A 26,055-nucleotide genomic window follows, 5' to 3' on the forward strand; every position below is an offset into this window, starting at 1 on the left:
CTTCTGGTGCAGAATTATTATCTAAAGTGCATGTTGAATTTGCCCATCTCTAAATTATGGAATATGCCTTTTGCTATTGTTGAAAATGATGGACTAGTCTAACAATTTTTAAAAATTTAAGTACATTCAGATTTTAATGTTTTTAAAGTTTTAATAACAAATTTGATAACTAAGTAAAAGGTATTTTATTTAGTGTTCCTTGTCAGAATAATCTTTTGAAAATGTTGAGTTATCAAACCGATTGTTCTCTGTCAAAATAACCAAATCAAATGTTACAATTTCCATTAACTTATTTTGTAAGGCAAAAATCTCTGAAATAGCAGCTATTTTTAAGACCACCCTGAGTGGATTCCTTCCTTCCTCCTTCTTCCTAATTTGTAAGGTCAGTGATATCGACCTCTTTGACTAATAGCAAATCCTATCTCTATGAAATCAGCTTATCTAAATACATTAGGAATGCCTAACAGGCCTGTTTCATGAAAATTAGATTAGTGAATAACTTTGTGATGAGAAAATCGTGAGGTCATGGCCACTAATGCTTTGAAACTAAATGAGCAAATCTTTAGAATAGTTTGTTTTTGCTCTTTCCATGATATGACCTCAAGGGTCATTTCTCTCTTAGATTTTGGTCCAGAGCATCTCCAAGACCCAGGTAGGAAGGGCAATGGCAGATGATGGGGTTGGGGTGGTTTGATCAAGTATGAAATAAGCAACAACCCTTCCTTAGGAGATTTGAAGATGTTTCCCTTAAAACTGTGTCAGAATTCTGTGATATGAATCAGAACTATTATGTCTTTAGATGATATTCTTAGTGTAAACACTGTTTGGAGACTTCTGTTTATTATGTTAGTATATTTTGTTAAATTATATATAAATATTTTCATACAGTAAAATAGTTGTTGGGAGTCACATCAGTTAAAAAAATAATTTTGATATGGGTATTTACCCTACTCTCCATTGGAAAAAACCTTCTATTTGGTGGATCCTTACTCTGGTTGTGAAACTGAAATCTGAGTTATGAACATTGTCAGCATGCCCATCTATGAAAAGTGATAAACATGGCTCAGGCTTCTATTGTTGGTTCTCCCAATCCCTCTCCCATCTTCATAGGAAGCCCTTTCCAGCAGTGCTACACTCATGATATACCCAGTCTTCCACATCCAAGGGAAAGCACAGCTTAAGAAAAGATCTAATGAAGAAAAGCCTTTTAGAAAAAAAAATGCTTGGTGCACTTACATCAGTATGTTTATAAAATGTCTTTTCCAGGTTTTTCATCTCAGCACCTTCCTATATTGTGTGGAATGAAAGGATTTGCTTGTTGTAAAATAAGTTTCAGGTATTAGCATAGCAAATGAAGGTGTATTTGGTGGAAAGGTAGAGTGAGGGGCACAGCAATTGTGAATAATCTTTTCCGAAATTTTATACTGCACAGCCCTCAAAGGCAACTCACAACATTTAAGTAGTCGTAACAAATATTTTCAAAATGGTAACGAACTCTGCTCTAGTTATATAGTCTTGGATAAATCATTCAACCCCGTCAGTATTGGTTTTGTCTTTTAGGCAATGGCAAGACGAGACTAGGTATTTTCCAATCTTACACTTATAACTAACATCACACACGTCTCTGATAATTATTCACAGCCACACAAAGGACAGATTTGTAACTGAGATGGTTCCATTCTCAGCCATTTACTCCCGAAAGGTTTGGGCGCACTATTATTTAGATAAGAAAGGACACATCTTTCATTTTCAATGATTAATTCAAAGAAAAATCACTGATGTTTGACAAGAGAGAAAGAATATTGATCTCATTTATTTTTGTTACTTTGGACTGATGAAGATAATTAAAAAATCTGTAGGTTAGTAAACTATATTGGCATAAATATTTAAGCTCAGTAAATGAAATCATCAGACTCCATGTCATTATAAATAAAATTTACAGAGCAAATAGTTATCCTTTTAAAGATTTTAATACATACTTAAAAATGGACAATTTAGTATTACATAATTATATAATATTGATACTGTTAGATATGTGGATGTATATATCTTTCTTTTCAGCAAAATAGTTTCATGCTTATAAAAGTCACCCTAAGTCAACTTGGGACAAAGAGAACAACTACAGTAAAAATAAACCAAGTAGTAAATGTATAATTAAGGAAAAATATTATAAAGCAGTTACATTGTTGACACAAAAGAGAAAATAAATACACTTTTCTATTATTTGAAGGCAATTCACAATCATTTCCAGGAATTCTGTGAGAATTTAAGGCCATTTGTTCTAAAGAAATGCTTTAATTTGGACACAACATCACAAAACTGTAATTCTTGTAAAAACTGTACATGCAAAAACTCTTTACAATTAATTGTGGACAGGCAGATTAGTATGTAGGAGTAGGTTACTTCACAAATGTGTTATGCACTGTCACACGGTTGTGTATATTTAACTGGGAATTTCACAAAAAAACTTCCAGCTTGTGCACCCTGTGTGGCAATGTGGAAAGGTGACAGGAATCCGAGAGAGTAAGTATCCCTTTGAATTAAAATATCTAGACAAGGTATAATGGAATAAAAAGTTTAAAACTTCTGCTACATGATTCACAGTTAAATATTCTGGGTTTTAGTCTTTCTAAATAGCATTATAATATAAAGATGCAACTTTTTACACAAAGTATTTTCTGTGCATTTACAGTTCACAATGGTTTGACTTTTTAAAAATTTCTACTTAGCAGTACAAAACATAAACTGACTGCAGTCTAAATTTAGAACCTAAACTCCATGAAAAATGCATGTTCTTACAGGACACACATCTGCTAAGCTGAAACTTCCATACTTGGCCAACACAGAGGAACTGATTACTAAGCAGATGCAGCTTCATAAGACAATTCACTCACTGAAGAAATAGGAAAGTATCTTTCCTTTCCCTTGTTTGCAATTGTGTTTGTCCAGACAGTCATTCAAAGAGATATTGCTCTTGTAATTAAGTATAGCTATTGCAATTTAGAAGACAAAGGATTCAATATCCAAAACTCTTATTCTTAAGAACAGTTATAAAAGTATTGAAATTTAAAAAGTAGTAACATGTAAACATTGATACAGTGAGACTGCTTTCCTATACACACAGCAGTCGAGGACAATATTTGATTTAAAAACATAGTTTGTGCTTTTTCCCAACAACACATTGGAAATTAGCTGTTTCTGTCAAAAAAAAAAAAAAAAAAAAAAGTAAAGATTCAGATAAGACATCCATATTTTGCTTCAAGCATTCAAACAATTTTTTCTGTTGCTCATGCAACAACCATATTTACAGTTTTGGTTTAGGAAGAGAATAGTTTTGGATCCCAGAAAGCATATTATCCAGCACTGCTGAAACCAAATGGAGAAAAGGTTCTCATTCCCTGGTTCATGACAGAGCACCAGGACCAAGCTTGACTCAGCAATTCTAACTGACACGTAGTTCATGTTTACGTTTCGGAGCACAGTCAGATTTGAGTCTGTAATACGTGGGTAGGTGGCGTGTACGGGGGAGGCGCCGGCGATGGCTTGATTCCTCGGGCCCTCATGTAGGAGAGAAACTGCTCAGGAATCTCAGCTAGGACATCTTTAGCCAGTCTAGCCATGCTCAGTATGTGGTTTCCACTTCTGTCAATATAATCCCTGAAAGGCACGAACTATAAAGCAAAGGTGAAAGAAAGTTAGTTGGCAGACTTGAGCATGCTAGTCAGTAGACACAAAAATCAGCCCATGTAAATGTTTGGTTGTACGAGTATTGGAGAAGACCAGAGTGATGGTGAGGTAGACAATACTTACCATGCATGTTAAAGATATTTGATTCATTACAAACAACTATAACAGTGACCATACTTTCTAATATAAACTTGACCTAAAAAGGGATGTAACTGTGTTCTGTGTGCGCCCCCAATAACTCACGTCTCCTGGTCCTGATTATGTTCATCATATTACTACAAGTGTTTTGCAGGCTGGAGTTCTCTACTTAGCCTGACTCCCAATAGGACAGAGCACTGAACCTCTTCGGTTCACTTTCCTGTCAAATGGAGTTAATCCATGACTAATTCAGTTTCCAAAGCAGAACTATTATCTGATGCAGGGTAAAAAAAAATTGTGTATATTGTTAAAGACTCCTAAACCTATGTAAAAGCATTTTTAATTATAACTAGAACATCAACTCATAGGACATGAATATGAAATCACACAGTTCATATTAGTGGGAACTTGAAATACAGGACCGGGCAAAAGTAGATTTGTATAACAGTTGTTTGTATAAAAAATAATACAGTAACTAATAAATAATAATAAAGAATAAACTGTTTCCCATGCTCACAACTGTAAACTTCTTTTTCATCCCACCCAGTACCTATATTCAGCACATTGAATCTTCCCAGTGTTGACTTTTTAAATATCTGTTATTTGGAAAGGCAAAACAAACAAACAAAAAACCAGCAAGAGATTTTGGTATACTTCTTATGAAAACTATCATCATTCTGATTTTTACATCATATAAAAATGACTGCACTATCTCTATATAAGAAATTATCTGAGAGCCCCTATCAGCTCAACCCCAAATACTCTGGCATTAGATTGCCCGACTCTGTTCTCATCTGCAATGATTACTTAAATTAATAAACACCGTGCTATATGAGGGCATCTGTTCCGTTTCTCCTTAAAAGACATGATGATTTTTGAAGTAACTTGGAAATGACTGGAACTGTTAATGCTGTGATAGTTCAGGAACACTAATTTTAGGTCTTAGAAAAGGCAGAGTAAAGACATTTTAGAATGCTGAACAATCTCTAAGTATAATGTTTTAAATGAAACCATTTTCTCCCAAAGAAAGAAAAAGTGAACAGCTCCAATTTCATACTATAACATAATTGTTTTAAATTTATTTTAAAAATCTTACCGATGATGTGATTTCAGAAAACAACTGTTATTAGGAAGCAGGCTTTAAAATGTCAGGTTGTCACAGGTAAATCAAGTAAAAATTTTAAGAAATAAAATAGCAGGCATAATACCTTGTATACAGTTAAAGTAGTCTCTTTTAAAAAGAGTAGAAAAATCACTCCTTTAAAAAAAATAAGACACACTGTAGGCAGAAGCATACCTATATGACTATAATTTTACATCATCTGTCTTAGGAAGAAAACTCAACTATTCAGAAAAGTGTGCTAGAAAAGCTGCAGACCCTCTCTTACCCCCAGAAGTAGCTAAGTAAGGGCAAGGAAAGACTAACAGAGCAAATATAACCTTTAGCTGAGAAAGAATCGGGGGATGTGAACTTTTGTAATGTCATATTAACTAACTATGAACAAGACTTGACATTTTTAATTAAAAAATCAGAAGTGCAAAAAAAAGTTGAGGTTTATTTTCTCTGCAACTATAATTAGAAAAGTAGGAAAAGAGGAATCAACATAGTTAAGGATTAATGAGAAAAAGATGTCTAATTGTAGCTATAATTTATATCATCCTTATTTTAAAAGATATAGTGTTTTAAAAACTAACATTTAGTAATGCTGGTATTATTAGTATATATATACTAATTAGTGTGTGTGTGTGTGTGTGTATATATATATTTATATACATATATATATGAAATTATCTTTAGAACTGGTTTTTTTTTTTTAAAGGACTAATTTTTTTCCCCCAAAATATGTCGCTAATACCTAAACTTCAGGGAAATGAGGACACCTCTGGTGCTTCTGTAGAAAGAAGGAAATCTCACCTGCCTTGTCTTTCCTTAACAAGTTTGCTCTTTCACTTTTATTTGATTCTTCATGTTTCTTCTACACCAGGAGTCTTAAGTTTATTTACCTTTTACCACTATTCTCACAAACTCTGGAATTAGATTTCCTAGGTTCAGAGGCTGGTTCTGCTTCTTATTAGCTGCATGAACTTAGACACATTACTTTCCACTCTTTGCCTCAGTTTCGTCTACTATAAAATGAAGATAACAATACCTACTTCAGTAGGTTGTTATATTAAATAAGTTAACATGTAAAGTGATTATAACCATATTCCACTCATAATATGCACTATATATAATAGTTATTGTTATCATCATCATTATTATTCATCAATTTATATCTTCACTATAAATACAAAACTATCTTCTTAACAGTTTTCTGTTTACATTTTTTTTTTTTTTATCCTCACCAGAGGACATTTTTGCACTTATCTTCAGATAGAGCAGAAGGGAGAGAGGGAGGAAGAGAGAAAGAGAAACACTGAGGTAATAGAGATACATCGAGTGGCTGCCACAACCCCAACTGGGGCTGGGGACAAACTGCAACCAAGGTACGTGCCCTTAGCGGGAACCAAACCCAAGACTCTCTGGTCCGCAGGCCGACGCTCTAACCATTGAGCCAAATTGGCCAGGGCAATATATTTATATTCTTATGAAACAAATACCAGGGATATTCTTATCAATTTGCTCTCTTTCAGATTTAAGTACAATATCAGTGTTGTAATCTAAAATATTAATTCCTGGCCTTTTAATAATTTTAAAAAATCTGTTGTTAAAAAACCCTCAAGATGAAAGACCCAGCACACACTCCCTGCTCCCTCTCTAGAGCACACTTGCCTCCTCCCCACGCATTACCTTGGCCTTTCCCTCTCCTAAGCTCCAAGGGCCCTACTTCTGCTTCTGTAACTTGTTTCCTGAGCCTGCTCGGCCTCCTGGCTCACCTCTACTACCTCTGAGACTTTCTAAATAAACTTTTCTTATAATTGAAAAACAAAAACAAACCAACCATCCGTTGTTTCACCTTTCCAGCAAATGCTGTAAGAGGCGTTAAATCTTTTAATGAAGTTAAAATTTATTTTTAAGAATGTTATGATATTCTGGAATGTCAAAACTGAGAATCACAATCATTGTTCTCACAATAGGTACAGTTATACTTATCTAAAAATACTTTTGTAAATAATGAATAAGAAAAAATATATAGATCACATAGAACACGTTTGTTAGGTCGGGGTACAGACATGACCTTGAGCATTAAGGACCTTGCCCCAGATTGAAAATCACTGTCATAGCAAGTTACTGTTAGCAGCAGGAGAGTACCTCATCCCACATGTGTGTTGGGTGTAAAAAAAAAAAAAATGCTTAGAACTTTCTACTCATAAACCTAGATTACGTAAACCTTTTCAAAGGGACATTCATTAGTTCAGTCACGTCAGGAAGTACTCTCCTGAGAAATGAAAATGGCAATTCACTCTTCATTTCCTTTACCTGTTACTAATGTCAAATCTTACAGTTTTCATGAAAATCATATGCCCTCTTTTTTTTTTTAATCCTCACCCAAGTACATTTTTGCATTTATTTTCAAATAGAGCAGGAGGGAGAGAAAGGGAGGAAGAGAGAGAGAGAAACATCGATGTGAGAGAGACACACCGACTGGTTGCCACCCTGCCCTGTTTTTAAATGATTGCTCATATCCTTCTATGGTAATAGCTTTCCTCCCAACCTCTCACCACTCTGTTTATTATTTCTTTTAATCACTCATTTCTGATCACTGTACTTAGAGACCTCCTGCTCAGAATAATGCCCACACATTTGTGAATGAATGATCATCGACTATTACCATAAATTAACTTGGGCCCTTAAAATGCTTGGGTTAGAGGAATAAATCAATGTTCACTTTGCATTAATTTATCACGTTCATATGAATAACACCAATGAATTCTGCATTCTGTTCTATAGAAATATACTATATCCTTGACATTCTACATCTTTCCCTTAGCATCCACCCACTCTAAGGAAAATGTGCCTCATGGCTGCTCTAATAGCCGGCTTTGCCTATTTGTGAAAACAAGTTTAAATTAGTTTGGGCAAATGGGCTCTTAGTTGCTGTTCTGCTCAATTTTACTTGATTGTTCCGACTGTGCAGAGATCCATTAGTGATTTTCAAGTCTAAGTCTTCAAGGTTACAATTCTCCTTTTAATGGAAAGTATGATTTAAATATAATTTTTAAGGAAATGATAGGCTGGCCAACATCTGTATGCAACCAAGAGAAATCACATTGCTTTCTACACAAAGGCCAATCCATAGCACACGCAAGCAAACAAATAAATATATGTGATTGATCTGAGAATATAACTCATTTAAGTTTTAGAAAAACAACCACAGGATCTCATCCTGCTTACTGCTTATATGGTAGTCATGTAAGATTGAATTCCAAGGCAATGAATATAATCACAAATAAGGCTGACCACAGTGTCATATGTCAATGACACTATGAAATAGTGACATAAAATGCCTTCCCACTGGATTATGTCAACTTAGTAACTAATAATAATAACTGATACTGACATTAATGCATTTATTGAGCAACTGGTAAGTGGGAGGCCTTATTCTAAGAGATTTAGTATAATATTTTACATTATTTAATTTTTATAAGCATGTTATCCATATTTTGAACTTACAGAATAAGAAACAAAAATTTGAAAAGTTTAATTAACTTACCCAATATTAGTTATAAATATCTGTCTTTATTTGAACCCAAATTAATCTTATTTTATTACATTAACATGACAGTAGAATGAAAAAGAAACAGACACTATTGGTAATATTCATTAGAATTTTGCCTTTTAGGAGTGTAGGGTGTTTATCACACAAAGAACACAGGTGTTGGGATCAGAATTCTGTTGTTAATTTGGATCTACCAATTTGTGATCTAAATAACTTTGTTCAAGTTATTTAACAACCCATCTTGGCCCTCAGTTTCTTTATTTATAAATTATAAGGCAAACACTGAGCAGTAGTTTTAGGAAGTAGTTCACTATAAAGTGATATGTAAATAAAGTAGGGGAAAAAAAGGAAATTGGTTCAGGTGTGCAGAGATATGCCATTGCAGGAGGCAGTATACTGGGAAATTTCAAAATGTAGGACTTCAATCAGTCCAATGAGGAGGACGACTATTCCAGTAAAATGACAAGAAAAATAAAAGCAAGAACAATGGAAATGTGTGATGCAAAGGTAGTTAACAGTCCTATTTGTCTAGACAAAGTGTATGCGTGTGTTTAGCTGAAGAGAAAGGTGGGGGTCAGGGCATTCAGACTCTTAAATGCTATGTTGAGAATTTAGAATCAAAGTTATACAGATTATTTGTTAACATTTTTAGAATCAACCATTTCAAGATTAAATCATGACTCCGCTTCTTACTAGCTTTGTGACTACAAACAAGAGAAAATAAACTTCATTTCTTCTTTTTAAAAAAATGGTAATCAAAATACCTGTTGACCAAGTCAACGAAGGACTGAGTGAAGTAATGCGATAGCTCTTAGCCTAGCTAGCACATGAAAGACTTAGTAAATGATTAAATGGTGTTATTATATGAAGAAGTTGAATGCCACTTAAGATTTGACAGCATAATGAAAACCCCATCTACTACCCCTAATTATCTACTGAAACTCAGCTAGCTACTATTATTTGCAGCCTCAGGTTTTTGTCCATTTAAGAAATTTGGGGTTTTGCTTGCTGTGCATTAACTTGATTAGCCTCAACATGTAAAAAATTGAAAGTAGTGAAAAGGTAAGAGAGCCTAAATAGACCCTATTTTCTGATAATATTTTAGCCTGCAGTGTTTACAGCATTGATTACGATGGCCTAAATATTTTCTGATGATGGAAATATTGGTAATGCTATTCGTGGTGTGTCCTTGCAACTCCAATATCCTAAATATTACAAGGAAATTTCTATTCTTGAAAATAAGTCATTAAAAAAAAAATGTTTTAGTGGATGGTTGAGGCTGGAAAACTGTGACGGGAATGTTTTAAAAATCTTAATCAAGGTGAAAGAGAGGATGCTAATTCTTCTTCACTACAATAAAATATATAAATGATTACATTGCTTACTGTTTTTAAAAGGTCAATCACCATTTAGGAACTTCTCCATGAAATCAGAAAACGGTGCATCAAATCTCCTAACTAAATACAGGCATGTAAGTCAGGATGTCACCGTCATTCAGGAGGCTACTAATTCTCTGGAAACATTTTCATTTTGTGTTCAGAATTTGTAATATCTCATAGATCTTCCAGTTCAACCTTATGGGGTAGAATCCCTTGAGTGTTTAGCTATGTCCCCAGGTGCCTTCAAAACCTTTGGGGATTCCAGTATCATTTTATGGCAGTGGACTGGTCTTAAGGATTCTGAGTGTCAAGGAGAGGAAACATATAGTTATATATATGTTAGATATAATTATATATATATAGCTTAGACTGATAAATAACAAAGTATTTCATGGCTTTTACTTCTTCTGAGACTCACGAAATCATGGGAGGAGCAAAGCTGAGAGAATTTAGAATTTAGAGGTAATAAAACAAAAGCTCAAAGAGATTTATTGACTTGTTCAAGATCAGAGTGCTAACAATATAATTTCATAGATCTGGGTCCTACTGCCATATTCTGTCCAATATAGAATATCGCTGAGAAACTAAATACTTTCAAGGGAAGCGTTACTTTATATATATATATAAGAACTGCTGGTTGTCACCATCATAACATATTAGCTTATTTAAAGAAAACCTTAGTGACAGGAGTGATCTTAAGAAAGTAATACCACGCTTCCTGGAAGCATCAATTAGATAATAGTATGACATATGTGGTTGCCTCTGCTAACTTTGTAAAAATGTATCACAAGAGCAACATAACACATTCTAAAGGACTTCAAATTCATACTTCCCTTTAGTAATTTAATTTTTGGAAACTGTGAGCCAGACATTATGAAAAGCTTTCAGATAAGGTGTAATTACTTGAACTATAATTATGCTAATGAGGTTCAGGTGAATAATCATGTATCTGATTATGAAAACAAATCACCATAGGATTCTTAAATAGATGACCACATTACCATGTTCCCTTTCTTAGCTGCTTTTAATCTAATCATGTGTGTGTGTGTGTGTGTGTGTGTGTGTGCACGTGCTTGTGCGCACGTGCTCTTTACTAAGAACATTGGGTTAATTATCTTAAAAAAACTGTTAAAAAAACTGAGAAACAGATGTTTCTCATTTAAAATTTAATTTTACTGACTGATTAAGAATAATGCTTTTTAATCTTTGTCAACATTACTCTTTATATTGTCATATTTACAAATTACTTTGTTATATTTCCTCTCAAATAATTTTAATCATTTTTTGGTTATATTTTACTGAGTTCTATTTCAGGAATGTATTTCATACACATTATCTCATTTAATCTTTACAACAATGTCAGTACTCTGAAATTTAGAAAGCTCGTCCAGGTTATCACAGTTGGACAATCCAGGATTTCAACCCAATTCTGTTGGATTCCAAAGTAGATTCTCTTAATGACTGTATTATGAGTGAATATATGGTTCATTATTTTATTTATTTATTTTTTAATCCTCCCCCGAGGACAGTTTTCCATTTTTTGTTCAGACAGAGTGGGAGGGAGAGAGAGGGAAACTTCGACGTGAAAGGGACACATCGAGTGGCTGCCACCCGCACAACCAACCAGGGCCGGGGACAAACAGCAACCAAGGTACGTGCCTTTAGTGGGAACCCAACCCAGGTCTCTCTGGACCGCAGGCCGATGCTCTAACCACTGAGCAACTGGCCAGGGCTATAGTTCATTATTTGAGTGAAAATACTGAAGTCCATTGTTTGCTCCTCCAAAACTTTCTTTTTTTTATTAATTTATTTTTGTTACAGATGTCTCTCCTTTTCCCCCATTGACACCCTCCTCCCCATACCCCCTCACCCCGTCCCAGATTTGTTGTCCATGTCCATCGGTTATGCATACATGCATATAAGTTCTGTGGTTTATCTTTTACCCGCTCCCCCCCCCCCAATGTGCTTCAATAGTGCTTCCCTTCTTCCCTTTCCTACTGAGAAGGTGTACGTTACACAGCCTTCTTCCCTTCGGACACTGTAAAAGATATGGAGACTCTAAAGTATGCAGAACTAGCTGGCCTGTGTGGCTCAGTGGTTAGAAAGCCCCACGGACTGAGAGGTCCCGGAGCGGTTCCCAGTCAGGAGACATGCCTGGGTTGCGGGTTCGATCCCCAGTAGGGTGTGTGCAGGAGGCAGCTGATCAATGTTTCTCTCTCACATCCATGTTTCCATCTCTCTCTCCCTTCCTCTCTCTCTAAAAAAAATCAATAAAAACTTTTTTAAAAAAAAGTATGCAGAACTTTAATTGAATTCACTCATTTTCAATGATAAATTTTAATTATATTGGTTACTAATTTTTTTCTTTCTACAATATTAGGTTCTAGTTAAGCATTCTTTTTCAATTCTAACTGAATTTTGAATTTTATATATATGTATATATATACACACACACACATACATACATACACACATACATATATATTATGTTATATACTATATCAGGTTATTTATTTATAGTTATATATAGTTTACATATAATTTATATATTTATACTAATTTTAAGATTTATTTCCTTACTTTTCTACCCATAATCTACATAAGAAATATGAAAACATCTATATTTTGGTGTGTTTATACTAAATTAACCTACTATGAATATATATCAGCTGCCTTAAAATATATTTAGTCTTTATTGTGGACTAAAAAATGAATGATAAGCATCATTAAAAAGCTCATTATGTTTCTAGATTCTAATTTTACTAAAAAATCTCCAATTTTTTTTGGTAATAACAAACTAGGTAATAATAAAATAGTAATAAAAATAACATTAACAATTCTATTTCATGTATGGTGAAGTCCAGGGGGAAGTATTGGTGTTTATTCTAGGCCCTGTTACTTAAGAGGCATCTCGTAGAAAATCCACCAAGTAAATTAAACAGAACCTGAGACTCTTCATTTCCATTAAGTTGTTTATTTACAAATTAGAACTGACAAGGGCTGTTCACAATGACCAAAATGAATAATTTTCATTCAACTTCTTACCTGCACAATGTCCCTTTCAGCATATTTTCCTCTGGAGGAAACTCTTACATCATCTCCATCCAACTCAATCATTGCTTGAAAATAAAATAGAATTATTTATCCAGTGTATTTTAGCCATACACTAAAACAATATAGGCAATAAGGAAATTAAGATGTAGGAAGTAGCAGTACTTCCTATGTCAAGTCAGAAAGCTGTTGATCCTTCAGCTTCCCAGTCATTTGTCCCACAGCACTTGACTGAAGGGAAATTGTGAACTGTACCCAGCTCCTCCCTCAGGTGACCCTCTGAGAGGCGAGAAGAGCCAATGAGGTAGAGAGTCTTCAGGAGAATCTCCCATCCCAGGGCTCTCAAATCGGGGTATTAGGTTACAGAACTGTCCAAACAAGTGACACTAATCCATTCAATTTTAGGTTTTCTTTCTAATTTAAGAAATTTGATACTAATCATCATAGAATTACAATAACAGTGTGAACTTTATTCTTATCGAAAGTATAACAAAGCTATATATCCATACTGCTCAGTTTTCACTTTAAACATAGATTTAAAAACAGACATTTGCTCTGCCCTTATACTGATTGGATAAAGTATGATTTTTCTGAGGTATGGATTTTTTGTTGGTTAACAGAGAATTTCAACATCACCCAGATCAGTGGGTATTTGGGAAGGCTGCGATATAACGGTTCGTCTGGTGGTATGGTAATGTTATGCTGCAACTGAGAGCATTTTCCAGAGTTTACTAGGTTTTCAGTGAGAATTCTCTAAATAATTAATTACATGAGGAATGCTAAGTTGTGCTTAAAGAATAATTCTGTTACATTTTGTATACACATGATATTCACCAGACTCCGGAGAGCCACTTGCAATTATAATGTTTGCCTCTTAACCCTCCAAAAAATATTGCTCAGTCAGAATACAATCCTCACCTTTTTGTTATTTTCTCTTCAATGCATGAATAATGCACTTGGGTTTAAAACATTGTTTTAAATTTTACGGTACTTTTCTATACATGTTCATGAATAAGTGTTTGGGCTGAAGCATTGCTGATACACATAACTGATAGAGAGCCACAAACCAGTTCACGCAAATGCACAATGTATGTCATAATTTAGTAACATGTGTATATGACTGATAATAAAGTAATTAACTTATTCAAAATGCAGAAGACTTTGTTTTCCTCTCCTACTTATTACGAATGTTAATAAGAGAATTCATTATGCTCAAATATTTTCAAGAGTTAATTCCTCTTTTTGGTCTAGGTTTGTTTTCAAAATTGTCATATTACGTTGAGATATAAATGTACATTGATGATGACATACCAGTAAAACCTCTTTACTATCTAATTTTCTAATTAAAGAAAATGATATCATTCAGGCAATAACATATTAGAATGGAATCCTATAAAGACCTCCCACTTTCCAGCATGTCCTTTGGGTTAAAAGGCTGTCTGTCTGTAGTAAGACTACACTTTTGAGAGCACGAAGAACAGAAATGGCACGCAGATGGCGAGAGGGTAATGTTCCCCTTCAGGTTTTCAGATCATCTGGTCCTCAAGGAGCTCGATATTGTAAGCCCCAGTTCCCCACCAGTACCCGTCGGTGGAAAAGGGTATGCGAGACAGACCTGTGCTACTTTCTAGTTACAGGAGACAGGATGGAGTTGGAGCACCTCCTTGTTCTCTCCTCCTCCTAGTGATCAAAGCAGGCAGACAGATGCTGCTTTGACTTTTTGTCCTTTAGCGATAAAGAAATCCCACCTTGAGAAATCTTTCTTCTTAATGAAAGTTGCTTTATAAAGAGTGAAAAGTCACTGGGAGGATATTGGACAGAAAGCTATAAACTGTTCTTATTAAAATACAAAAATAAGAAATTTGAATACTCACTAATCTAATAGTGTATTCCTATTTTCTCAACTGTCAAAGAATGGACGGCAAAATATTACCTTTCTTGCCCATGCAAACAATGCCCTTCTGGTTAAAAATGTGTAGATGTTGAATTTAGGTGATAAAATCTGCAAGTTTTATTTCACCTTTTCCCTGTATCGGTGTACATGTGTGGCGTACACACTTACTCTAGGGTAGTCTTGGAAGCGCCCAGAGAAAGGCTCTTCTGATAAGACAGCAGCAATTTGAATGTAAGTTGGAGATTTTCTATTTTAAACACGAGTATTCTGTCCTTTTCTTCTTAGCCATGGATGTGTTTTGAGAGGAAAGAAAACAAACCCTTTAGAGAAGCATCTACCATCTCCTAGTAGAGTGGCCTACTTTTCTAGTACGAGGTCTGGAAAACTGTCCATCTATTTAAACTTCCACTGTGGTGAAAGCAGAGGGCATGCTTAACAGGTAGACTGCCCCTGCGTGGACGAGGCCTGGAGGTAAAGGTGAGGTCGTTTAGTCTTGGGGGAAAGAAGTGGTGAGAAGTCGGCCTCTGTGCACAGATTAACCCAAATTCTCTAATTCTGCATCGCTGGTAATACAGCTTACATTCTGGTCCCTGTCTGAGCATTTCCTGCCTATCTTGTTTTTCAGTTACTTTAGGAAGTCAGAGAGGGAAATGATGAATTATCACACCTCACAACCCTAATAAATAGTTCATGGGGAACTAAGGAAAAGAACAAAATAAATAGCTGTGTGTTCTGCACTAAATATGACTAGAAATATACAACAGGAAGGGTCAGCGGCTCTGTATTGAAACACCGCGTGTGGGGTGGGGGCTCTTGATTGAACAGGTGACGAGGGTTTACCATCTCTGAGTTCATACACCTAGTGGGACCTCCATGGGAGCCCTGGAGACCGGAGATGGACCCTGTCAGAGGTGTATCCTTGAGAGGAAAAGCAAATTAATAGCTGAAGAAGAAAGTATGAGTTGTTTTAACTTAGCAATGGGTAAAGTTTGTGAATCTCAGTCTATTACTAATTAATGCAGATGATCAAGTGCAGAAAGCATTAAGAAGAAAGATGTGTTTTAGCTTTCCTGAGTCCAGAGAAGTGTGTCATATTCATGCCTGAACTACAATGCAAACAGATGCAAATATCCAGAGAATACCCGCAGAAGCAACAGCCATCAGGCTAAATTACTTTTTGCTTTAGAAAATGGAAAATTATAATGATGAAAAAGATAACAAGCCAAGCATGGAATCAAAGGAAGGAATTTCAGGGTCACCAATATAACTTTGCCTGTAGTTCTTTAACTGAGACAGACAGATCTATATAACCCTTATGGAGGAGGATGGGTGGTTAACTGAGAATCAACTCAGTGATAATCATACTAAAACTAGCTACCTACATGCCTAAATTAACTTGTAACATACCAAAGTCTGTTCCAAATATTCGAAAGTTATTTTCATTTCCAAAATCCCAAGCTAAAGAAACTGTTATCATTAATATAAAACACCTGAACCAGGTGAATGTTATGAAGTGCTGGTGATGTCCAGTACAGAGTTACAGTGATTCACCAGATAACTAGTAACAGACTATCCTTAAGGAACTTGGCCCAGATTACGAGTTACACAAACACCTGCCACTTAATTAGCATCTGAACAAGGCCAAAGCCCAAACAAAACTACCCAGCAAGTCATTGTAGCATAATTACATAAAGTCTCTTTAAATTTTAGATGGTCAGTTCCATTTTCATTTTGCTCTTTCCTATGATAGAACGTATATATTTATAAAGCTAATGTCTATCGACTAGCCAGGGTCTGAGTATTATGCTGTGTTAACATTTCTATTCACAATCTGATGATGTGTTAATTTAGTGTTCATCCTTAAAGGTTTTTACTAACCCAGAGAGCATTTTGCCTTGGGAACAAAAACTCAATTTATCACTCTGGAAGTCTTGTAAAAATATTATTTTGAGGTATAAGCCATTTCTACTGAAATGAAAAAATACATGTTGCATTAATCTACACTAATGTTCTACTCAGAAGACAATCTTTTAATTTGCTCACCTTAACAGACTTCATCATGAGACATCGATGTTTATATCTAGTATACGTAGACACTGCGCAAAGCTACATGCACACCGCATTCATACATTTTAAAAAGAATGACTGAAATTTAAGAGCATAATGATTCAGATTAAACTCGTAAGAAATACTACTGAAATTTTATTACTCACCATCAAATTCTGCTGGCCCAACACCAACTATAATTATCGACATTGGAAGTTTTGAAGCCTTCGAAGAGAATACACAATTAGTTCACAATGAAGAAATTGTGTTCTTAAGAAAAGAATTAAGATTTAAGAAAAAAAATAATATCCTGTTTTAGTTTATATTTTTTAGAGATTTTCATCATAGTAGTTTTGAACATACTTAATAATTACACAGAATAATACACTTAATTCCACTCATATGCTGTCCCAGCTCTGCACGTGTGCTGACTCTGTGGGACACTCTTCAGGAATGACCAGCCTTGGGAAACATAAACACTGAAAAGTATTGAGCTTCAGCTTTCACTTGCTACTATCAGCCCAAATCTACCTACAATGGCTTTGGGGATCCTTGGTCTCTCTTTTATCATGTTCTCTCTCCTCTAAAAAATCTTTCAGTTGTGAAACAGTAGTACTCTATTCTACCTCATTTATACCCAGGTTTAGGAAAAGCAATTTGCATAGTAAATAAGGGAATACAAATGATAATTACAGAAAGATATTATTAGTATGATTTGTTTATGTATTAAATATCCATGAGATTGTGAGGGATACTGAATGTGTTATGGCATGTTTTCTCATTATATATATCACTTAAATGACACCATCACTTTAAAAAATTTAATGGCAAAAATGTGAGATCTAGCAACAGATAAATGCAATACTATAGCAACCACATCATCTAGGAAGGTCATTGAATTATAAATCATTGCGCCTCAGTGCATCATGTCCTGTTAGTTTAAATCTAAATTATAAGTCCATATTATAAAGTGCACACTAATGCTATAGGCCAGAACATTAAGAAAATAAAGATAAATTGAACCCACGTGTTTCTAGTTTAAAACTAAACAAATAAATGTGTGAGCCTTTACTCCTCATCCTTCTCGTTTAGTTTTTAAAAGTGAATGTCTATAAAGCATTTGATTTTCTACCCTATATAAAAAACATTTTAACATCAAATAGCTAATTATATTTTCTCTATGCTATTAATAATCATGAAGTATGATAAACATTCATGCAACCCATTTTTACTAAATGTCTACTAGGTGCCAAACATTGCTACACCTGGATATAGAAAGAGGTGTAAAAACTGAAACAATGTTACTGATTATAATATAGCAATTGTAGATTTTATAGGTTATAGCCTAATAAAGAAGACAATCAAATAATCATTAGTATAACATAATTAGGATTATAATGAGAAAAATGGTTTTGAATCAAGTCCAGTTCCTATCCAATTTTATAGAAATAGAAATTAGCAAAGCTCTCCCACAACTGAAATGTGACTATTAAGAAATATTTTTGAACAAATTCTAAAACAGTGGATAAGTACCTGTCCACTTATGCACATGGAGGTAGTGCTATTACCGCATATATTTTTATTTTTTATTTTTGGAAATAATTTTGTTACAGCCCAGTTATCCACAGCCTTAGTTTAGTCCTTATGGACCAATGGTACAAATGTGTCTGGGTAGGTTAGGAATGCAACTGGCTCCAAAGGCATGGGCATCATTTTGTTTCACTGTGAAGTCAGCTAGACTCTGGTCTCAACTTGAGCAGCACCATGCTGTCACTTAGCCAGCCCAGGACTGAGTAGCCCCTACTTACATTAACTATAGACTCCTTCGTTTGAGCCATATCTGAGATAACACCATCTGTCACAATCAGGAGCACAAAATACTGGGAGCCATCCTTTACAGATGAAGCATATCTGAAAGGTAACAAGAAGGTAAAGAATGTCGCAGAAAATAAAACAGTTCCTCTCTATTCAATGGTTGCTACATATAACTCAAAAGAGTCAACAAACCTTTTCATCTCAAGAAAGTATTTAAATATATGTTAGGAGCCTGTACCATGCAAACTTCTAGGCATACATTTTCCTGAAACAGCACACTCGAATAACAGCAACATCACTGCATGCTGGCACACACAAATGCCAGGCTGCCTTAGAAATGTATTCACTAATAAAAGGTGAGCTGGATGAGGGTATGTGTAGCACAGTGAACTGGATATAACTTTTGCATTAGACATTGTGGCTAAGCAACATATTATGTGTATGATTTTCAGTAAATTACTTAAGCTATTTGAATATTATTTTCTTAAATCTTAAAATTAAGATAACACACCTCTGTTGTTAATTATGAAACTGCATGCTTGGTATTCAATATATAATACAGTTCTATAAGTTAGCAATGATCATACATGCTTTTTGTTTTGGAACTAGACAGAGCTGATGGTTGCACAACATTGTGAATATGTACAGTGTCATTACACTGTACACTTTAAAATGGTTACTTTTTATCCCTGGCTGGTGAGTCTCAGTGGTGGGAGCACAGGCTTGCACACGGAATGGTCATGAGTTTGATTCCCAGTCAAGGGCACATACTTGGGTTGCAGGTTCGATCCCTGGCCCTGGTCCGGGTATATGCAGGAGGCAACCAATCAACGTGTTTCTCACACATCTATGTTTCTTTCTCTTTCTCTCTCTCCCCCTCCCTCCCTCTTTCCCTTCACTCTTTCTAAAAATCAATGGAAAAAATATAGCCTCAGGTGAGAGTTAACAACAAAAAATAAAATGATTATTTTACATTATATGAATTTCACCTGAATAAACAAAATGCAACAGAAGAAAAGCTTTTTGAAACATTCATAGTTAAAGTTCTTGACACGTGTTAAATTAATGAAAGCTGGGACAAAAGGACAAAAATTAGGCATGTAAGGCCATAAAAGAGAAGGAACTCTTACTTTTTGCTACAGCATGGATGGACCTGGAGAGTATTACGCTAAGTGAAATAAGCCAGTCAGAGAAATCCAAGTACCGTATGATTTCACTTGTATGTGGAATCTAATAACAAAATAAACTAACAAACAAAATACAAAGACACTCATAGACACAGAGAACAGACTGACAGTTGTCAAGGGGAGAGATGGGTTGGGGAACTGGGTGAAAAAGGTAAAGAGATTAAGCAAATATATAAAAAATTCATAAACACAGACAATAGAATGATGATTACCAGAGGGAAAGGTGGATGGTAAGAGGTAGAAAATAAATGGTGATGGAAAGAGACATGACTTGGGGTGATGAACACAATATAATATAAAGATGATGTAATACAGAATTGTACACTTGAAACCTATATAGTTGTATTAACTAATGTCACCCCAACAAAATCAATTTTAAAAATGAAGTCAGTTATTCCCCTGCCCCCCAAAAAGAAAAAAATAATTAAGCATGAAATAAGAACATAGTACTTAAGAAGTTTATCAAAAGTCTCACCACATAATACTCAGTAATTTATAGGAAAATTTTATGAATATGTTATATTTTATATCTTTTTTTCCATTGTGCTGTATATTTGGTGTATCTAAATTATATTTTCAACATGTAAACTTTTATGATCTTTAGTATATAACTAGTATGCAAATCATATCTAGTAATGAGCAAGCCTGATGGTAATCTTAGGAGATAGTAAACGAAAGACTTTGGTCTATTTCTATAAAAATCATTGATTGAATCATAGTAAAATTGGGTTAAAAAAAAAACTTCCATTGATTACCAATGAAATTCCTTCACAGCCTAAAGGATCCTAAGGAAGCAAGTTTGAACAGGTTGGGGACAGATCAATAGCATATTAACTACTATATAAACAAGAAAAATATTTACCACTTGCCATAGACTAGAGAAACTAATAATTGCTCATGCTATTGATAAAATAATTTTACAGATTAATGAAGAAACCACAGTCAGTGTCCTGTTTGTCCCCAGTAAAAATAGTGTTGAACTGGTTCCATAGCATATAGTCAAAAATACTACCACAATATTGAACAATTGATCTTGGACATTAAAAATTTGTATTAATTTGATAGTAACAACCAATGGAAAATAATCCAAAGCAGATATGAGCTTCTTCTATTTTACCCTTAACGTTTTTTCTTAAGAAAAAAGTTGGTAATCTTCGTTAGGAATTAATTTTTTAAGTTGTTAAATATGTACCCATTTTTTAAAAAAGCATTTCTTACTGACTATACTTCAGCAACACAGAGTTTTATATTTCATGCGATTCATGGAAGGCTATACATTGTAGTGAGAAAAGCTTCTACGAGTACGACATCAAGGCTTTTACACTTTTCTTTCCCCATGATGCTCTTAAAATGACAAGCTTGTACCAGGTTCAAAAACAATACAAAAAGTTGAGTATTGACTGTCTTACAAATACCACTTCAAATGGCTTAATGGTCTGATTTTGGGGTGTGGGGTGGTAATTACTTTTTATTTCTCTTTCTGGGTAACCATGGAGAAAGTCTCAGTTGTTAGTATGTCTTTTTTTTTTCTTCCCCCAGCTTGAGGTATATAATTGGTAAATAGCAAACTGCACATAATTAATGTATGTAATTTGATGAGTTTGAACATATGTATACACTTGTGTTATCACCAAAACAATCAAGGTAATAAATATATCTCTCAGCTCCAAAAGTTTCTGTGTCCCTTTGTGTGTGTATAGTAAGACCATTTGAAATAAAATCTAGCCTCTTAACAAAATTTTAAGTGCACAATGTCTTATTGTTAACTATTGGCACCATGTTGTATGGCAGAGCTGCAGAATGTACTCATCTCGTATATATGCAGCTTTGCACATATTGAACAACTACTGCACATAACCCTTGCCCCAAACCCTGGTAAACGCCATTTTATTGTCTACTTGTATACATTTGATTATTTTAGATGCCTTATCTAATAGGAATCATGCAGTATTTGTTCTCCTATGAGTTTTATTTCACATACCATAATGTCTTCCAGGTCTATCCATGTTGTCACCAGTGGTAGGATTTCTTTCTTTTTAAAGGCAGAATAATAATATCCCATTATAGGTATGTACCACAATTGATTTACCTATTTATTTGTTGATGGGTTGTTTCCATATTTTGGCTGTTATAAATAGTGATGGAGATATCTCTGAGATCCTGATTTCAATTATTTTGGATATATACTTAGAAGAAAGATTGCTGGTAGCACTGTTTTTAGTTTTTGAGGAATCTATTATTCTTCATAGCAGCTGTACCAATTTACATTCCCACCAACAGTGCACAAGGGTTCCAATTTCTCCACATTCTCACTAACATTTATCTTATAACCTTTAGATTATAACAATCCTAACACATGTGAGGTGATAGCGGCTCAATGATTTGCATTTCCCCAATGGTTAGAAATGTTGAGCATCTTTGCATATACCTTTTGGCCATTTCTGTGTCTTCTTTGGAAAAATATCTGTGCAAGTCTTTTGCCCATTTTTATAATTGGGTTACTTTCCTTTTTCTCTTTGTCTGCCTTTGGTATCAGGGTAATGTTGGCCTCATAAAATGAGTTTGGAAATGTTTCCTTTTTTATTTTTTTGGAAGAGTTTAAGAAGAATTGGTATTAACACTCATAAAGAGTAAAATTCACATAGGTAGCCATGTGGTCCTGGGCTTTTGTTTATTAGCAGGTTTTTGATTACTGATTCAATCTCCTTGTTGTTTATCTGTGTAGGTTTTCTATTTCTTCTTAATGCATTCTTGTAGGTTGTGTATTTCTAGGAATTTATCCATTTCCTCTAAATTGTCCAATTTGTTGGAATAAAATTGTTAATAATAGTCCCTTGTGATATTTTTTATTTCTGTTGACCTCAGTTTAATGTCTCCTCTTTCATTTCTGATTTTGAGTTTTTTTCTTCTTATTATTATAGCTAAAGGTTTGTCAATTTTGTTTATCTTTCCAAAAAGACAACTCTTAGTTTTGTCATTTTCCCATTGTTTTTCTATTCTTTATTTCTACTCTAACCGTTATATTTCTTTCCCTCTGCTAACTTGTGCTTAGTTTGTTCTTCCTTTTCTAGTTCCTTGAGGTGAATGTTAGGTTGCTTGAGATTTTTCTTTTTTAAAAATGTGGTGTTTATCACTTTACACTTCCCTCTTAGTACTGCCTTTACTGAATCCTATAAGTTTGGGTATGTTGTATTTTCATTTTTATTTGTCTCAAAATATTTTCTAATTTCTTTTTCCTTTTTCTTTCTTCTTTGACCCAATGGTCTTTTAAGGGTGTGCTAAGTTTTTGGTGAGTATTCCTGATCTCCTTTTGTTATTGATTTGTAGTTTGTTTTTCCATAGTGATCAAAAAACAATACTTTGGAATGATTTCAATCTTCTTAAATATGTTAAGATTTTTCTGACTTAGCATGTGATCTATCCCAGAGAATATTCCATGTGTGCTGGATGGATGGCATGTCCTAATATCTCCATTTTGGTCTAGAGTGTTGCTCAAGCTCGCTGTTTCCTCACCCATCTCTGTCTGGGTGATCTATCCATCATTGAAAGTGAGGTAGTGAAGTCTAATATTACTGTGTTGCTGTCTATTTCTCATTTCAGATATGTCCATTTTTGTTTATATTTAGGTGTTTTGATGTTAGGTGCATACATATTTGCAATTTTATATCTCTCTCTGAATTAACTCTTTTGAAATTGTTTATTCTTTTAAATAAAAGTTGTACTTGGCTAAGGTGTACAACATGATGATTTGATATACCTAGTAAAATGATTATTAAAGTCAAGCTAATTAACATGTCATCTCCTCACATGTATCCCATTATTTTGTATGTATGTGTGTGATCAGTGCACCTGAAATGTACTCTCTTAGCAAATTCCCAGGATTCAATACAAATTCTCAGGATTCAATACAGTATTAGCTATAGTAATCATGCAATACATAGGATCTCTAGACATATTTATTCTACATAAAGTGACGTTGTACCCTTTGACCAATATCTGCCTATTTTCCCTACCTCCCCACCTTTGCTAACCATTATTCTACTCTGCTTCTATGTATTCAACTTTTTAAAATTCCACATACAATTGAGATCATGCAGGTTTGGGGTTTTTTTGTGGGTTTTTTTTGGTATCTGGCTCATTTTACCTAGCATAACATCCTCCAGTTCCATATTATTGCAAATGGCAGGCATTCCTTTTTTAAGGTGGAAATATATATATATATATATATATATATATATATATATATATATATATAATATAAATTGGCCTTTTTATTCTAAAATAACCTTCTTTGTCTCCTGTGTGAATTTTAAACTTAAAGTCTATTTTGTCTGATATAAATATAGACTCTCCTGCCTGCTCTCTTTTGGTTATAATTTGCATGGAATATCTTTATCCATCCCTTCATTTTCAGCTTATGTAGGTTCTTACATTTGAGGTTAGTTTTTTTTTATAGGCAGTATATAGTTGGGTCTTATTTTTTTTAACCCTTCATTGATGCTGTCTTTTGATTGGTGAGTTAATCCATTTATACTTTGATTTCCTTCTAAATTCTTAGACAGTATACCAGTAAGAAGATGAGAATATGCTCGTACTATCAAGAAAGTGGGAGCTCATACTACCTGAAGCACATGTAGCTAACTAGAAATTTTTCTAAAGTTTGTTGTTTTACCTTAAGATTCATAGGGATTTTGCGTTTTACTTTATATGTCTTGTATTAATATTTCTTAACTTTGAGAAAAATTAATGCTCTAATTTCTGCTTAACCACACTGCTTTGAAAATAAATTATATTCTACATAAGAACTACTCAAAGCATTTTCATCTTTATTACCATCAGCACCATAAATTAGTTATTTTAAACTATTTACTGTTTTTATGACATTTGCTCTACACATTCTCATATTGTTACACTTAATCTAAATTTAAGTTAATTTAATTTCCAAAAAAATCATATTTTGTACTCAAAGTCATCTATGTTCATGAAAAAAATAATTTAAATGCTAAATAAATGTATAATGTAGAAAGCAGAGGCTGATCACATCCCAATCTTCAAAAAAGTAATACTGATCTACTGATTTGTGATTCAAATTATACTTTAAACTATTATAGAAGTTTGGTTCTTAAAGGAACTTACTGATTAATCCTTTTGTAAATTGCATTACTAAAACTCTTTTTACTGAAAGCCTGCTATCTTTTTTCAAATATAGGAAATCTATCATTTATATTTTAATATTATTATGACAAATCTGAGGGAGAGGTTAACTTCGCCAGAATTTTGGAATTCAAACACATCACTTTAGAGTCAAGTAATTTTCTGGGATTGTTTTTATAAACAGTTGGCTCAGATTTGTGGAATATTCTTTCAGCGCATACTAGTTCACAGGAATAGAGAGGGCAAAAAAAAAAAAAAAAAAAAACAGGATACGAAACTGACTCAGAAATGTTTTATTTAAGTAGTTTAATTTTGACATACATGATGAATTAGATCTTAATATTAAATGAAGGAATACATTTAAACAATTCAATAGAAAGCCACAGCATAATTTTTATGTTACTACGTTGTTGCCGAAACTATTTTTGACAGTGTAAATGAAGTGACCAACACTATCCACATGATAGCGTACTTTCTTTTGTGTGTCTTTTCCTCTGCAGCAGAAATAAAAAGGTCTAAGTGTGCAAAGCATCATAACACAGTGGTTGGGAATCAGATTATTCTGTTTGAAAATTTAGCTCTACCACAAAAGGCCACTCTACATATCCAATTTGTCATCAGAAAAATAGGAATAACAAACTATTGTCACCTTTTAGAGTTGTTTAGATTAAAAGAAATATAGCACTAAGCATATTGCCTGAGACAGATTTGGGGCTCAATAATGATTGTAATTTTGATTTTATTATTATTGACCTACCAATAAAAGAGATAAAACTTTACACATTCTTTAGATTAATTTTAAAATTGGTTATGAAAATTCCCAAATACACAGATGTTATCTCCTGAAAAATAAAAATGAGTTTTAGCTGATTATTGGGATCCTTTATTTTTCTCAATATCAGAAAAAATAAAAATAAAATAAATCTAACCAATGGTAAAAAATTGATAGATCCCTTTTAAAAACTGGAATGTAATAGCCTCAAGAAAATAACTGGTATAACTGGTTATACGTTCATTGGAAACAAATGAAAGTTAGGAAACAA

The 26,055-nt window shown here is 33.9% G+C and overlaps 1 protein-coding gene across 2 annotated transcripts in view; it reads right to left on the bottom strand.

Annotated features, from left to right (window-relative positions):
• Positions 1 to 1,781: 1,781 nt before the first annotated feature.
• CPNE8 (copine 8) overlaps positions 1,782 to 26,055 on the bottom strand; it is a 191,716-nt gene continuing 167,442 nt past the window's right edge. Inside the window, exons 17-20 of one of the 2 annotated variants that reach the window (XM_036251304.1) lie at positions 18,665 to 18,767; positions 17,024 to 17,081; positions 12,911 to 12,984; positions 1,782 to 3,671 (exon numbers count right to left, since the gene is read on the bottom strand). In XM_036251304.1, coding sequence (XP_036107197.1) covers positions 3,483 to 3,671; positions 12,911 to 12,984; positions 17,024 to 17,081; positions 18,665 to 18,767 — 424 coding nt within the window. In that variant the 3' untranslated portion in view covers positions 1,782 to 3,482. The remainder of the gene's footprint in view (positions 3,672 to 12,910; positions 12,985 to 17,023; positions 17,082 to 18,664; positions 18,768 to 26,055) is intronic. The other variant, XM_036251305.1, reaches the window with a different exon arrangement.

Source organism: Molossus molossus, unplaced genomic scaffold, assembly GCF_014108415.1.
Source record: "Molossus molossus isolate mMolMol1 unplaced genomic scaffold, mMolMol1.p scaffold_m16_p_10, whole genome shotgun sequence".
NCBI classification, from domain to species: domain Eukaryota; kingdom Metazoa; phylum Chordata; class Mammalia; order Chiroptera; family Molossidae; genus Molossus; species Molossus molossus.